General features: G+C 34.5%; 2 protein-coding genes across 8 annotated transcripts in view; both read left to right on the forward strand.

Moving 5' to 3' along the window:
• The window catches only part of si:ch211-198c19.1, a 196,501-nt gene extending 181,647 nt beyond the window's left edge, over nt 1-14,854 (forward strand). The window contains 2 exon segments of one of the 2 annotated variants that reach the window (NM_001386400.1): nt 9,793-9,927; nt 12,313-13,134. In NM_001386400.1, coding sequence (NP_001373329.1) covers nt 12,326-12,820 — 495 coding nt within the window. In that variant the 5' untranslated portion in view covers nt 9,793-9,927; nt 12,313-12,325 and the 3' untranslated portion in view covers nt 12,821-13,134. 2 annotated transcript variants of the gene reach the window in all.
• Nucleotides 1-18,245, forward strand: part of cep162 (centrosomal protein 162) — a 257,947-nt gene that overhangs the window by 181,647 nt on the left and 58,055 nt on the right. The gene's annotated exons all lie outside the window — the stretch shown is intronic.

The following is an 18,245-nucleotide window of genomic DNA, read 5'->3' on the forward strand; positions in this document are numbered from 1 at the left end:
TATAAGCATTACTACGGAGACTTGTTAATACATGGCTGTCAATCAATTCAGAGGGCGGGGAAACCTCAACTACATCACGTTGTGATTGGCCTCAAAATGGGAGGGATTTGGATCCTATTTTAACATCAGGAAATAAAGAAAGAGACACAAGCTGCGTCCCAAATCGCATACTTATGCACTATTCTACGCCATTTTGTAGTATAAACAGTGTAAGTAGTGTGTTCACACTGAAAACTCTAAAAATCCTAAGTGCACTTTAATTACCCGGATGATGCACTCATTCAGCCGCTAAAATGAAGTGTGTAATGATGGACACTTCACGCACTCAACGACCGCAGGTTTGCATACGTAGCGGAAGGGGCGGAGCTATCGGACGCACATGTTGGATAACTTTATTTATTTTGGATGGTGAAAGCAAATTTCTCCAACGAGAGTGATTATAGCGCCTCCCGATGGTGAATGCGGCAATACTCATGGCAGGTATTATTTGATAATTCTGTTGTTTATGTCACTGATTTGGCAACCGTCAAACGTCATTAGGGAAACGGTTTGAATTTCCGCTTAGTAAAAAAACATTAGTGTGCCATTTGGGACACCACTTCATACATATACTATCCTGTTGAGTGTGTAAGTGCATAAGTACATAGTGCATGAGTGCATAGTGTATAGTGTGCCATTTGGGACGCAGCTTTATTGTCTTTATATCACCCCAATATAGCTGTGGACACACTATACCTACACACAGTTCTGTCCAAACAGCTTCAAAAAGATGATTTTCATCATAGGTGCCCTTTAAAGGCCATTTCTTAATGCTCTGACAGATGGTGGCAAAAGCAGACAACCACAGGACTACAGCACAACAAATCTCAGGCATTCTACAACACCAAAATGCTGATTCAGCATGTTCTGGTGGCAAAAACAAGCTCCGACAGATGCCAACAGACACTGACAGGGGTAATACTCTGATCCGGCAAAACCTAATAAAGTGTCTTTTGCCATCTGTGCCATGTGAATTGGCTTTAAGGTAAAACTACTCGTAGTTTTAGTAAAAGGTTTGGGCACCAATGGGACCCCCACCCCCCTTCCAGGGATAATTTTGAAACAAGGAAACAAGCTTCTTTACGTGAAGAAAGTGTTTAAATTTCTGTTTCCTGATAATTCCTGGTTTACTTTTAATTTCCATGACAGGGGTCATAATAGTCCTTCACACTTGAGCCAGTATTAAATTGTTTACACTTTTGAAAACGTTAATTTAACTTTGGCCGGTGTGGATTATATATACAACGGTAAAGTGTTAAAATTCACTTTCTCAGAGTTCTATTGACACTGTTGATCTTGCTGTGTAGACTTCTAAACAGTACCCTATATTGTTTTAGAATTTAATCGTATTTGATTATGTAGCAGCTATAGCTTGTAAACGCAAAATGGCAACTATGAACTTCTGCAATTATAATTGCCAGAACTTAAAGTTGCCGTATGTAAGTTTTTGACTCTTCTAAAGCATAAAAATACCATAATATGTTTGCAGATATTTAAGAAAAATGCCAGGTGAACATTCTTGTTTATCTGAAAAACAATGCTAAAGTCAGATATTCTGCTTTGAAAATGTTGGTTACGTGCCGGAATGGCTGTCTTTTGGACCCTTTAACCCGCCCATTTAGGCAATTATATTTAAGCACTCTAGGTTGCCTTTGTGGAAAACAGCGTATTTTATTCATTCGATCAGTCAGAAAGGCTCTCAAAGTGTGTGTCCACTAAAATGCAGCCTCTACTGGACAGTAACAGCCTCCGAAGTGAGACGTAGATTTCCGCATGAGGTTATTAATTAGCAATAAATATAAATATTACGAGCGTAAACATTAGGTGAGCAGGCTGCGTTGAAACCCCATGTCCTAACAACACGCTACGTGAGGAGATATTTAGTGATAAGCAACGTGGCTGTTTATACCAGATGAAGCACAACAGATATTTAAATACAGCCATTCAGAAGCACCGAATAGAGCACTTACTGCACTCCAACAAATGGTAAGGTTTATAATGTAATTAATACATATTGAACCTCTTTTACATGATTAAATGTAGATGCTAAATCACTTATATGTGTTAACTTGCACAGAATCACAGTACTAAAGTTCGATTTCAAACAATTTTTTTTCAAGATCTGCTGCTGCTTTCAGTATGGCAATACATGTAATCTAAAATGGCATTCAAACTTGCATTTTTAGCACTTACACTGAATAAAGTACATGAAGCCTGGTTTATACTTCTGCGTCAAGTGACCGGCGTAACCCACGGTGCATGCAACGCGCGTAGCTGTGCATTTATACTTCTGCGCGCTGTCTCTGTTGGTCTACATTAACACTTGTTCCTCTGTGTCGAGTTTCTTCGCTGCTGTTTTGTTTTCCTGACACTTCCTGGATGTACAATTCGCTCAAACTCGCTCATTTTGAGGCAGGAACTGGCGGACGTGCAACAACTTTAACTATGAGGTAAACACAAAACAAAACTTTCCATCCGGAGCTCCTTCACGGGACTCCACACTTGTAAACAATCGTTCCATCAGGCTAGCACCATTCACACGGCTCTCGGCCCCGCCCAGACTCGTCAGCGCTACCAAGCCGATCAATCAAAGAGCTTGGGCTACGAGTCGTTGTGACGTGTAGTTACATTTTTTGAGAGGTGCACGTCAGTGACGGCCACGGCGAAGGGCTACGCGTCAGCGCCGTAGCATACGCCGGCGTTTGACGCAGAAGTATAAATCAACAAAAGATGTACCTGAGGTGAACATTGCCAGTTTATCTTGTTGTTCAGCTGCAAGAAATAGAATCCGTTTCTGAAATACAATTCAGGTGTTGGTTAGGACAAAAACTTTTTTGATATGGAAAATATTCCTTCTTTTGTGTGCAATACCTAGTTGAACAATTGGGTGTTAAATGTACACACTGCACCTTTAAATGGTTTAATTTAAACCTGAACTACAACCCAACTACTCCCATGATTTTCTAATGCCTTGCACTCAGAATATACACTGCAAAATACTTTTCTTTCTTAGAATTTTTGTCTTGTTTCTAATCAAAATATCTCAAAATTCTTAAACCAAGTACCTTTGTCTAGACAAGCAAAACATATTGTCTTGTTTAGAAATGTTATGTCAAAATTAAGTGAGTTTTTTCTTAAAACAATCAAAATAATCTGCCAAATAGGGTAAGAAGAATAAACTTATTTCAAAAACAAGATTATTTTGCTTACCCCTTTGGCTGATAATTTTGTTTGTTTTAAGAAAAAAACTCCCTTAATTTTGACTAATTGTTCCTGAAAACAAGATAATATTTTTGCTTGTCTAGAAAATGCATCTTGATTTAAGAGATATTTGGAACAAGACAACAACTAAATAAGAAAAGCGTTTTACTACAAGAACCACCTGCAATCACTTCCTCTGTGTAAACACCCATGCAATATTACAATGCTTTCAAGATCCATAAGATGCGGCTCTAAAAGTAAGAGTGATTATACATGGCGTCTGCTGTGAGCTTGATGGAGACCCGTTTCATTGGGGAGAAACACAGTGTAAATCGAGTGTGCAGAGCAATTTAAAAAGTGCCTTCTCGTGCAGGCTGACACTGCAGCGAGAGGATAAAATATAAAGCGGACCCCGGAGCGTTTGGCAGCACTGCGATAGAAGTGTCAAACACGCTTATGAGAGAGTTTTTACTGCCTCTCCAGCCCCCGCAGTCAATGCAGACAGACACTAAAAGATCCACCAGCTTGTGTTCCTATTGTGCCTCGGTGGGACTCGGCTGTCAATTCATCAGAGATATAAATATACGTTCGCAAAAGTGCAACATGAAGTGGCCTCTGCTCAGTCTTCCGTCGGGTTTCGTCAGATGAAGGCGTAGCTGGCTGGAAATACATTAGGTGGCTGAGTGCACAACATACGTCTTCCTAATATCACTTCATTACCGCTGCATCAAACTCTTCAGCTTCACTGTGGTCTGAACTAACTTTTATATTTCTCGCTAACTGAGCATCCTTCAGCTGTTTCAGATGATGGAGAAGGACGAACATCTGCACACTTTTAAAAATGGGAGAACAAAAAAGGCGAGTTCAAACAAAGGAAAATGGTTGATGTTTTTCAAGTCAATTAATTATTATGAAAAAGCATCTGGTTAAATAACAGTATTAGCAATATGCAAAAAAAAAAAAGGTCAGATTCAAAAAGAGAGAGAATTTTCAAGTCAAGGTTTTAAAAATAGCAAGTTGTTGGCGCCAATTAAAAGTGTGTGGTAAGAATGAACTCACTATTTCCTCATCCTCAAGTGGTTTTAAGCCTTCTGTGTTGAAACAAAAGAAGATATTTTGAAGAAAGCTGAAATCCAGAAACACCCATAATAGGAAAAACATATCTATAGAAGTCAGTGGTTGCAGATTTCTTTAAAATATTTTCTTTACTGTTCAGCAGTTTTGTAACATGTAGAGAGTGAATAAATTATGACAGACATTTTAGTTTTGGGTAAATATTTTTTTATATTACTGTACAATAATCATCTAAAAGAGTATATATCTAAATTGTTATTTATTATTATTTTAAATTATTATTTACACTCATTTCTGTTGAGCATATGATTAATGGTTGATTAATATTTCTCTAATCATGCAGTTTTGGACATTTGAATATTTTATTTACTGATCACTTTTCTTAAAAAAAACATGAACTAAATTCAATTTAAACTACTAACTATTAAAACTAATCAGCCAATAGCATACTGGTTTAAACATTAACCATTTTATAAACTTTAAAAAATAAAAATAATAAAAATAATTAAAAGTTGATAGAATGTATAGTCTGTTATTGTACCTCTAATACTGTTGTACTATTGGCGTGTTATAGAAACAAGGTGCAATTTGTTGCTATTATCAGACCAGCGCAACCCTAATTAAAAATTGCTAATCCATTAGTGGCACTTTGTGGACTCATGTGTGTGCTGTTCTAAAATAGAGATGTGTTAAGGTGCATTGTTGGCGCATTGCTAATTTGAAGAACTAAAATATACAGCGCCATGGACCAAATGAAAGCTGGTCTAAAGTCCAGTGCAAAGTGTGTTAATTATGTGTCTATGCAGGCTCAAACACTTACACATCGCTTAATACACACAGGATGGACAGTAACACACAAATATCTTTACTTATGAAAGAATAAAAGGTTACAAAAAATATAAGTATAAGTATAACTTTTTTTAGTTTATTCACGACAAATTGCTTTTATATTATTATTATTATTATTATTATTATTATTATTATTATAAGAATAGGACGTGTGTCTGGACATACTATAACAGGTTTTTGAGCATACTTCATTATTATTGTTCATTTATTAATTTGCTGGAAATTAGAACTGAATTTAGAAATAGTTTTGAAACAAATCTTTGCACTTAAAAAAACTAAATTAAATAAATAGGCTAATGGATGTCTTTAGTAGAGTGTGTACAACATTGTTTCCTTATCCAAAAAAGTAAAGGAGTAAAGAGTAAAAGTAAAGAGGAAGAGAAAGTAAAGAGGCTAAATGGAGGTGGCTCGTTCTTTATCTTGCACAGATGGTCTGTTTAACGCCAGTGAAGCATTCAGTTATTCTACTTAGAAAGTCCGTCATGAAAAAAGCAAATGTGCCATGGCGTGACGCAACTGACTCTTAAAGGGAATGGGAGATAAGACTCTGATTAGTTTAATGCACGTTATGCGCAAAGTCCCCATAACTTATTAAGAGAATAAACACAACCCTGTGAGACTATGTGCCTATTAACTCTTTCCTCCCCTATAATGAATCGGTTATATAAATAAAACTGTCCAATTAAGATCATTCCCTAAATTTCTTAAAAATGTTTCAGCTTGTTATTGACTTTGTCGGGTAAATAATAACTAATAGGAAACTGAACTGTTCTATTATTACTATACTTTCTATTGTTAATGAATGGCGATCATAACTAAGGATGTGTGACCAGAAACAATGCTTCCCTATTCTGGTTTTGATCACCATATTTGAGAAATATAGGCTTATTTAAAGTTAAGCTATACACAACATTTTGAGGAAATGCCATGCAACGCATTAGAAACCATCAATAGGACCTTTAAATAAATCCTAAATTCTACAGGAAACCAGTCTACAAAAGCCCAAACTGGAGTAATTCTAAGAGAAATGCCTGGCAGCAGCATTTTGTACCAATTGAAGAATGCAGCAAAATCTCCTCGGAGGAAAAGAACGAGTTAACAAGCCAACCACTAAAACAACTCAGACAGTGCACACAAATAAACAGCTGATAGTAGAGGCAGTTTGTACTCCAGTGAGTGGTTTCAGCACAGCTCAGCTGGTTAACTTCAGGTCACACTCAGCATGGAATGGAAGGAACTGATCTTTATACTCGGGATGGCTTATAGCAGCCAGAGGCAGGGGGAACTAATACGGTGTGACCCTAAAGTCGTGTATACACACACCAGAGGAATTAAAGAAACTACCCGAGAGCCAGAGCGCCCGCGTTGCCAGGGAGATTAACCCAGCCTGCTTTTATGCGCACATCAATGTAAGCAGGAAGGTGGAAAAAAATAAATAAATGAACACAGAAAAATGGAACTTTATTTGGTGTTAAATCTGTAGAAATTAAATGCTAATGCTTGCTCTCTGGTTCGCTCTCGTTCTTTATTATTCATACCTCCGTCTAAAAGCTGGGCTTGTTTGCCATGCTGGGATCATTTAAAAGTATAATTTATTTGTAATGAAGTCGGGAAGGGTTTCTATGATGCTGTGAGTTGCAATAAGCGAAGAGAAAAGACATTTATGTTATATGTGAAATGTGTACATGACACTTTCTCTGCTCACCTGAAGGTACAGGAAAAACGTGTTACTTTGTTGTGAAATGAGGTGAAAAATAATCAAGGGTGGATTTGGCTATTTATGTCATTAATATAGAATAGTGAAATGTTGTTGAAACAAGCATTTATTTAGACACTCGAGAGAAAGTCTCATTTTTGAGTCAATGAACTTTTAAATGTAGTATTTTTTAGAAAATAAATAGGGCTTTACACAACAATATTTTAAACTAATGATGAAAAATGTTTAATTTACAATCTTGGCATTTGGGGTTCCTGAAACTACCAACTTATGCCTTTCAGAATGCAGATTATAAGTTTTTTTTTTACATTATTGTCTTCATGTAAACTATGAAAATACGAATTAGTCAAAACCAAAAAGCTACTGGCATGACCCTGTTTTGGTATGTACATAACATGTTATACATGACATTAAAAAAGTTTTTTTTGTTTGTTTTGTTTTTTCAATTTAATTATATTGTTATCATATAAATGTACAAAAAAAATTGACTAAAAGCCATGGGCAAAATTGCACTTGTTGAGGGAAAAAAAGCAACAACATTGTACATTTTATAATTGAATTGAAAAATAATGTTTTAGAGTTATTGGAGTCCGATCCAATGTATGGATTTTTTTCAGTGTATGATTTAATAATGTTGTGGCTGCAAAACAGTACTACATAGGAAGAAATGCCTTTTTGGTGTAGTCAAATTCCGGGATGTACAAGTGGCTCAAACTCGCTCATTTTGAGGCAGGAAACGGCGGACGTGCAACAACTTAAACTATGAGGTAAACACAAAACAAAACTTTACATCCGGAGCTCCTTCACGGGACTCCACACTTGTAAACAATCGCGCCATTCGCGCGGCTCTCGGTACCGCCCAGACTCGTCAGCGCTACCAAGCCGACCAATCACAGAGCTTACGCTACGCGTCGTTGCGACGTGTAGTTAAATTTTTTGAGAGGTGCAGGTCAGTGACGCCGACGACCACGGCGAAGGGCTATGCGTCAGCGCCGTAGCATACGCCGGCGTTTGACGCAGAAGTATAAATCAGCCTTTATAATCCTAATGAGTATAAGTTGGCATGTAGATGCAATGTAACTTAAATTCAACAAATGGACCATCAAAATAAAGTGACCTTAGGTTACCACCTTGCAGAGGAGAAGCACTCATGCTTTAAGTCTTGGCATTTTTGTTATCAGCATTCATGTTTGACGCATCACTCAGAAAGCCATAGCTCAGTTACCTCTGAGATCAATAGGGATTTTTAAAGTAAATTTGCTCTTGGGTTCAATTTGCTTAGAATAAAATGAAATAACACATTTTAAGTGGAGCTGTGTGTCTTAATTAAATCAAATTACACTAATTGTACTAATTTGTAACTAGTAAGATTTATTTAAATGGATAAACAATTCCTTCTGCTAAAACAAGAACTTGACATTACTTGGTTCATTTCAATATATATAGACTGAAAAATAAAGATAATCAATTCACTTTTACTTAATTAGGGAGTAAACATTCAGTAAATTTTATATGATATTGACAAGTTGTACCTGATAAGAGATCATAAAATTGACTTGAAGTATGCTTCTGCAAATTGTTTTTTTTTTTTAGTAAATCTGGGTTGTACAAATGCTTTTTTAAAATAAAAATAATGAGTTAAGTAGCTAAACTAAATTCAATTTAATAATAAATATACACCAATCTGAATAATATTGATTAAGACGTTTAAAATACAGTAAAACATGTACCAAATAAATAACATTTTAAAATACAAATTAGGGCATCACGGTGGAGCAGTGGGTAGCACAATCGCCTCACAGCAAGAAGGTTGATGGTTCGAGCCCCAGCTGGGTCAGTTGGAATTTCTGTGAAGAGTGTGCATGTTCTACCTGTGTTGACGTGGGTTTCTTCCGCGTGCTACGGTTTCCCAAACAGTAAAAAAAACATGCGCTACAGGTGAATTGAATAAACTAAATTGGCTGTAGTTTATGTGTGTGAAAGCAAGGGTGTATGGGTGTTTTCCAGTTTTGGATTGCAACTGGAATGGCATCCGCTGTGTAAGGCGTATGCTGGAATGGTTGGCGGTTCATTCCGCTATGGCGACCCCTGATAAATAGGGATTAAGCCGAAAAGAAAATGAATGAATGAAATACAATTATTTTTTTATAGTCACATGGTTACCATTTTATTAAGGAAAATTTAAGTTAATTTTGTTCAGAAGTTTATTAACAAAACATTTATTAATAATGTATTTATGTATTTAGTTCCCTCTCATTACACAAATCATTTAAAAGTTTACAAAACAGAAAAGAGAAAGGCAAAGTTCAACAACAAGCATAAATTATAGTGGTATTGACAATACACAATATTAACTAACATCAAGACTAAGAAGTTAAATTATGGCCAATTTTTTCATTACATTTTGTGCTCTGAAAGATTTCAAATATGTTATAAGTTCTACATGGAACCTTCATTTGCAATAATGTTTGTGTGTCTTAAATGAAAACACAATCTTCACCATTTTGCGGACACTTCGCTCTTTCAAACCAATTTCAAGGCTGAAATATGTATAGTCTGAGGGGATTTTCGGAAATGAGTGAACTGACTTTGCCTCAACGAAACTTTGAACGTAATCTGAGAGCAGAAACTGTACTTTCCACCTGCAGATATCCTCAAAGATCACCTGTAGGCTATCGCATGCCACATTTGCTTTTCCCCATGGAAGAAGAAATGTGTTTCTTCTCTTTTCAGTCGGCATATTATGTGTTTTAATTTCACAGCTGTCATGTTTTGAATTGAATCGGAGCTGTTAGGATTAAGATGAATGCATTTTGATAATTTATAATCCGGAACTGAGACCAGGCAACAGGGCAGAACGCATCTGTCATGTAGGCTTCACGTATTTAACCACTTCCTCTTAGATAGTGTGAAAAAAACAAGCCAGAACACTCTCAAAGTAAAGGTTCACATACTCTGAAAAGACTCTGTATGGACGCATTTAAACTCCTAAAATATCCTCAGCCTCCTCAAGACGTTCCTCACCCACGTTCTACTGACTCATTCAGGTAAATTAACATGAAGACTGCGTAATAGAGTGTGCTATTTTTTGCTGTTATTCTTTGTTTAAAAAAAGATCATCATGGGTTGCACAAACTGTAAATGAGACGCAGATGTTTTATTCTGACAGAAAGAGTTTCATAGAAGTGTAATTATTTTTTGTCTATATATTGTTTGTAACAGTACTGAGAGGAAAGCAGGTTTGAGATGAGTGATGGCATGGTAAGAATAAGTAAATGGGAAAAAAAAGATTGCTGACAGTATCAATGGGAAGAATCTTTAGAACTGTAGGGATTTATTTATCAAAGTATTAAGACAGTATTTAGTATTTTTAAAAATAAAACTGCACAACAGATACATAAATTATAGGACTATACGTTTAATGTGTTTTCTAATTGATCAGATTATTATTATTATTGTTAATATTTATATATATATATATATATATATATATATATATATATATATATATATATATATATATATATATATATATATATATATATATATATAATGTATAAATGGTTTTGAATTTAAATATTTGGATTTTATTGTTTGTTTTATAGATTTTTCTTATTATTATTATTATTATTAATAATAATAATAATATTAATATTATTATTATTGATTACTATTTTCGGACTAATATATGTTTTTTTTTTTTACCTTTTTTTTCTCTTCTCTTTTTTTTTCTTTTTCTACACCTTGCCAGCTTCTAAGGCTTATGGTTAAAACATGGTAAAGCAATATATAGTTAAAGTCAGAATAATTAGCTTTGAATTATATATATATATATATATATATATATATATATATATATATATATATATATATATATATATATATATATATTATTTTTTTTTTTTTTTTTTTTTTTTTCAAAATGATGTTTAACAGAGCAAGGAAATTTTTGCAGTATGTCTGATAATATTTTTTCTTCTGGAGAACGTCTATATTGTTTTATTTTGGCTAGAATGAAAGCAGTTTTTAGTTGTTTTTAATAATTTTAGGGTCAAAATTATTAGCCCCTTTAAGCTATGTTTCTTTTCGATAGTCTACAGAACAAACCATCATATATATATATATATATATATATATATATATATATATATATATATATATATATATATATATAATGTATAAATGGTTTTGAATTTAATTATTTGGATTTTATTGTTTGTTTTATAGATTTTTCTTATTATTATTATTATTATTAATAATAATAATAATTTTAATATTATTATTATTGATTACTATTTTCGGACTAATATATGTTTTTTTTTTACTTTTTTTTTCTCTTCTCTTTTTTTTTCTTTTTCTACACCTTGCCAGCTTCTAAGGCTTATGGTTAAAACATGGTAAAGCAATATACAGTTAAAGTCAGAATAATTAGCTTTGAATTATATATATATATATATATATATATATATATATATATATATATATATATATATATATATTTTTTTTTTTTTTTTTTTTTTTTTTTTTTTTTTTTTTCAAAATGATGTTTAACAGAGCAAGGAAATTTTCACAGTATGTCTGATAATATTTTTTCTTCTGGAGAACGTCTATATTGTTTTATTTTGGCTAGAATGAAAGCAGTTTTTAGTTGTTTTTAATAATTTTAGGGTCAAAATTATTAGCCTCTTTAAGCTATGTTTCTTTTCGATAGTCTACAGAACAAACCATCATTATACAATACCTTGTCTAATTGCCCTAACCTGCCTAGTTAGCCTAATTAACCTGATTCAGCCTTTAAATGTCCCTTTAAGCTGTGTAGAAGTGTCTTGAAAAACATTAGGTCGAGTATTATTTACTGTCATCATGAAAAAGATAAAATAAATCAGTTATTAGAAATGAGTTATTAAAGCTATTATGTTAAGAAATGTGTTAAATGTGTTCTCTCTGTTAAACAGAAATTGAAGAACAATCTAAACAGGGGGGTTAATAATTTAGGGGGGCTTATAATTCTGACTTCACCTGTACATATATATAATATTATTATTAAAATGAAACAAAAACTTTGACTAATTGAAATTTAAGTATATAAATAAACAAACGTCTTTACAAAGGTGAGAATAATGCAGTCCAGTAAAATAGAAAATATACTTGATGTACAATGGATTTTGACTATGAAAGCTAGAGTTTCTCTCTCTCTCTCTCTCTCTCTCTCTCTCTCTCTCTCTCTCTCTCTCTCTCTCTCTCTCTCTCTCTCTCTCTCTTTCTCTCTCTCTCTTTCTCTCTCTTAATAAGAATGTGTCTTTATTCGATATCCATGTGGATAAGACCAGGAAAATGCAATAAAATGTGGTTTTGATTTCATATTAACTGTAAGGATTATTGTCATCTTTTCTAGCTACACTTTAAAATTAAATTGCTCCTTCTCCCTGCAGACTCTAAACAGCAATGATTAAACACCTCAGCCTTTTGCTAGTCATCCTGGTCCTGGCCATTAAAACATTAAACACTGAAGAGGAGCTGAAAAAATCTGGCTTTGGATTTCCACCGCCTCGACACGGACTCGCTCTTCTGAAGTGGTACGTGAAAGACTGCATCGACAATAACATGAAGGCTCTCTGTAATCCTGTAACTGGAGAGTTTGGGTTCCACGTGTTTCATAATGAAGGGAACCTGCTCCCTCCATTGAAGGACAAACACACGTATAAATACTTCACTATAGGAAACCTTCACTACCGGCACTCTGAGGATCTCCCCTATGAAGTGAGGAAGTACTATGATCCACATGATCAACGAAGCAACATGGACAGAGTCCTTGTGAAGCTCAACCTGAACAAGAATCAAATTGAAGAAATCTACATATCAGAGCACTATAATCCCCCCAGAACTTTTCGTTTAGGGGTCTCTCTCATCGATGAGCTGAGATCGCATCCAAAATATTGAATTTATTGAAACATCTCAGTGAAGTTTAACAGAGCAAGGATTTTCTCACAGTATTTATGATTCTAATTCTTATTTCTTTTGATTCAATTCATTTCATCTTTATTTCTATAGCGCTGTTACAATGATTATGTCAAAGTAGCTTCACTTAGAAGATTATAGTAAATTGAAACAGTGTCAGTCCAGGTTTCAGAGTTGAAGTTCAGTTTGGTTCAGTGTGGTTTAATTTTCACTGCTGAAAGTCCTACACTGAAGAGCACATCATTTCAATTTAAGTTTGGCTGGAATAAAAAAAGTATGTACAGTTAAAGTCAAAATGATGACTTCCTGTGAATTTATTTATTTTTTTATTTCCCAAATGATGATTAACAGAGAAAAAAAAATTCACAGTATTTCCTATTTTAAAAAAAGTCTTTTGGAGAAAGTCTTTTGGTTACATTTTTATTTTGTCACAGTATTACTGCATTTGCTTCCTCTTTTCTTCACAGCACATGCCTTTTGCACTTTCAGGTTGTCATAAATGTAGATAAACTTAGAAGCGAAACTAGACATTTTCTCTGCTTCTCATTTGCAATCTCCATCACATGCCCTGTAATAAGTATTGTGGGCCCTCCTGCTGAAAACTGTTATATTCAGAATAGTTAAGCAATATACTGTTGAAGTCACACTTATTAGCCCTTCTGTGAATTTCTTTTTTTTTTTTTTGCTTTTAAATATTTACCAATTTTTTTTTAACAGAGCAAGGCATTTTTCACAGTTTTTCCTTTAATATTTTTTTCTTCTGGAGGCAGTCTTATTTGTTTTATTTCGGCTAGAATGAAAGCAGATTTTCATTTTTAAAAAACACCAGCCCTCCAGGACCGAGTTTGGACACCCATGTGAACAAACCATCATTAAACAAAAATTTCAGTAATTGCCCTAACTTGGCTAGTTGGGGACAAATAACCACCAGTGGTTGTGTGTTTGATATACAGTTAAATTATTACCCATCCTGGATTATTAGCCCCCTGTATATTATTTTCCCCATTTTCTGTTTAATAGAAAGAAGATTTTTTTTAACACATTTATAAAGATGTTAGTTTTAATTACTAATTTCTATGTACATAATGTTTAACTAGCTGTTTTCAACATACTAGTATTTAGCTTAAAGTGACATTTAAAGAGTAACTAGGTTAATCCGGTTAACTAGGCAACTGCCTTTACTCTAGCCAAAATAGAATTCAGAAGAAAGAATGTTTTAAGAAATATTGTGAACAATTCCTTGCTCGGTTAAACATAATTTGGGAAATATTTGAAAAAGAAAAAAAAATCAAAGAGGCATAATTATTGTATGACATGGGGATTTCTAATTGCCGAAGTGTGCTATTTGATACTTAACTGGGTTTCTATGATTACTAATGTTTAAGAATATAAAGCATTAGGCTGTGATCACACTGACTGGATCTGTGAAATACACCTGCCAGCCAATCAGAATCAGACAGATTATAATTAGAATTAAATTAAAACAGAATTTCATTGTTTCAATTGCCGTTTGCTAAGACTAAAATATTTGTTGGTTGGTGTTCCTGAAACGTGAAAACAGTGTGATGCTTTAAAAACATTGCTCTATTTTTGGAGCAACCAAACCAGATCACCAACACTAGCTCAACCAACAGCAGATATGGGAGTATTCGTGTCTTAAAACATTAAATATTCCATTTGTTAAATGTGGTGGAACACTTGCACAGTTCACCTTTACTTCTAATATAATTCTTATAATTAAAATCATTGCTCGAAGAAGGGTTAAGGGTTTCATTCGTTAATTTTGCTTATTAATGCAAATCTAAAAATAGAAGACGTCTGACAATAAAACATTATTCATAATTTCTGCATAATGTAAACATCTGCCTCTGTATATGAATGAGAGTAAAAGCAACAGACTGTGACAGAAAATGACTAGAAAGATAATAGTGGTTATTGTGACTTTCTATGCAAATTAATCCAATATGTGAATATTAAAATGTTCAAACCCCACATAAAAATGCTTAAATTGCTCCACTGGAAGTGTTCTATTTATTCTCCAAAATGTCTCAATGCAAACGCTCTTCATGAACAATGTCATACTCATGTCGATCACAGGACAAAATTGTGAACATGTTAAGAATGGATAATACAAAATTTTTCCATTCATTATGTTCATTCATTAATTCAAGTTTATTTGTAGCGCTTTTCAAAATAGTTGTTGCACATTGTTGCATTATATTCAAACTCAGAAGAGTTAAGTTTACAAGAGACCATAAGTAACTAATAGCTTTGTCAAGCCCTGCATGGAGCACACACATCTTACAGTTATGTTATGTATTGTGTGTATGCATGCTTTAGTTTAAAAGATCAGTCTTTAATTTTGTTCTGAACTGAGAGAGTGTGTCTAAGCCTCAGACACTGTTAAGAAGGCTATTTCCAGAGTTCAGTACCCATATATGAGAAGACTCAACCTCCTTTAGAGCAGGGTTTTTTCACTTTGAGGTCCACCTTCTTCTGCGAGATTTTTTTTGAAGGCCCATCTTTTTGAGATTTTCTCTTAAACTGATTATCTAGAGAAAATGCGTATGTAAAACCTTTATTTATACATTTTTATATAAAATACTATAAAAATTTTATTTATTCACTTATTCATTTTCTTTTCTGCTTAGTCTCTTTAATAATCTGGGTTTGCCACAACGAAATGAACCGCCAACTTATCCAGCACGTTTTAACGTTTTTACCTTCCATCTGCAATCCATCTCCCTGGAAACATCCACACACTCTCATTCACACTCATACACTACAGACAATTTAGACTACCCAATTCACGTGTACCGCATGTCTTTGGACTATGGGGGAAACCGGAGCACCTGGAAGAAACCCACACGAACGCAGTGAGAACATGCAAACTCCACACAGAAACAACAACTGACCCAACCGAGGCTCGAACCAGCAACCTTCTTGCTGTAAGGCGACAGCACTACCTACTGCACCACTGTGTCGCCTTACTATAGAAAAATAAGATATAAATATATTTAGTTAATATATAATCAATTAACCTGACAGGACAACAGGAGATGGCAAAAAACAGCTGCTGCTTTGAATTCGACTTACTACTTTTCATCTATTGATCTACTATTCATATCCATTAAAAATAAATAAACAAACTAATGTAAAATACAGTAAAAACACTATATATCTGTTCACTACAACGCAATCTCACAGCAATTCGTAACTTTTTGCTTTAGTGGCTAATTCATTTGAATTTGTACGATCTAATTCGTATAATTTTGTACGATTTGCTCATCACCCAATGACGGTAAGGGGTGGGGTAAGGTGCCACGCCTCCTTTTTAAAATCGTACATTTTTGTACAACTGAACTCGTAGGAATTCGCCACTAAACTGAAAAAACGTAAAATACTTACGTTTCCTCGTGAGACCAGGCTGGTTGACTACTAAAACATCATAGAGTCTCGCTAGATGCATGGGTGCGCATCAGTTATAAAACACTCGCAGAACATTAATTTGGACAACTACACTTTTTTAAAGTGTTCAAATAATTTAGTTTGTAAGTCAATAGGCTTGTGTGACGCTGATACAGTACAAGTCAGACGCAAGGCATGCACAAGCTGGTTATTCATCGAGCTAATCACCATTACCTTTACATTTGCATGACAGTTTGCTTTATACAACTGAGAATGTAGTCCTAATTGGCGTGCGACGGTTGGTAGTTCAAGCCACAGATATGTCTGTTTTTAACAGTGAGGGTGTTTTCAACCAGTGAGTCCGAAGTAATTTGTCCTCAGAGAAATGACATTACTCTGATCATTTTAATATGACATATTTAATAATGAAATCAGTTCATTATATTATAATATTTACTCATCTCTGCTCATAAACTCATCTCTATTAAACTATCATAAATATATTGCAGTGTAAGATATGATGGAATGCACCGGACTGTTGTTCTGTGTGTATGAAGAGACCAGAGTACATTAAATTTGGCAGAAAACACTTATGAACTTGTCATGATATGCAGAAAGCTGTCATGTTTAGCAACAAAATGTGTAAAGGGGCAACTATTTACTGTGTCGCACATACAAAACAAGAAATTCTCAAGGTGACACATTTGTGGTGTTCTGCTCTCCAGTGCTCTGAACACTTAGCTGGTTTTAAATCACCATGTACATGCACATTTTGAAGTATCGCATAAGAAACAAGTGATCGAAAGCTCATTTGCTTTTGCGTTTAGAGTAGTGGTCAGTTTGAGGGCTTCAGCCATAATTTATTATCCATGCCCCTTACCATTAGTTTGATACAAGTGAATAATGCAGAAAAAGAAAGCCCCTGCCTCAAAATTTTGTTTCAGTTGGAAGTACATTCAGCTGAATTGAATGTTATAACTCAGTTGAATTGGCGTTATCAGTGGTTATTAGCTGATAGATATGGGCCAATAAGGGCATTCTGGTAGGCTCAGAAGGCTGTTATCGTCCATTCACATGGTTAATCAGCTATAGATCACATACAGCTGCGACTGGAAGTTAAGGAAAATTATTTGTATTATTTATTAGATTTCCCATAAATTGTATTTTATTAACGTCTACCCCAACCCAAACCCGAAACCCAACCGTTACAGTAATGTAAAAACAGATTTGGATCTTCGGGTCTTCTTTATTAATATAGCTGATTAACTATGTGGATGGATGACAACAGCCTTCTGTGCCTACCAGTAGAAGAAGACCCCTACTGGCCCATATCTATCAGCTAATAACCACTGACAATGTCCGTTCAATCAAGTGGTAACATTCTGAGCTTGTGGTACATCAACATACTTAAAAGTGTCAGCAATGATCATTTCACATAGATTTTAACTTAGGGTGCTTTTACACCTTGCTTATTTATGTACCAGAGTTCATTTCCATTTTTGCAGTTTGTTTGGGCAGGTGTGAAAGCAGCAATCGTAACTGGGAGTGCAGCTAAAGCAGAGCAAACAAGAGACAATTATGGAGTTGTGAGGTGGTGCATACTGCCTGCTGACTTTTCCTTCACTCATTGTTTGCTTCTTTGTATTAGACACTGAGTTACCCGCACGTTAATTCTGACCAATCAAAATGCAGTTGAAGCTATTTGTTTGTAATTTTTAATTTGTATTCAATTTGCAAGTTGCAACAATCAATTCGTAACTTTTTGATTTAGTGGCTAGTTCGGATGAATTCATACAATCTCATTCATACAATTTAGTACGATTTGCTCATCACCCAATGATGGTTGGGTTTAGGGATAGGGTTGGGTGCATCGCCTTCTTTTTTAAGAGCGTACATTTTCATACGACTGAATTTGTACAAATTAGCCACTAAACTAACAAAACATAAAATACCTACGTTTTCTTGTGAGATCAGGCTAGGATATCGTCACGTGAACGAT

Source organism: Danio rerio, chromosome 16 (genome assembly GCF_052040795.2).
Source record: "Danio rerio strain M-AB ecotype USA chromosome 16, GRCz13ab, whole genome shotgun sequence".
NCBI classification, from domain to species: Eukaryota; Metazoa; Chordata; class Actinopteri; order Cypriniformes; family Danionidae; genus Danio; species Danio rerio.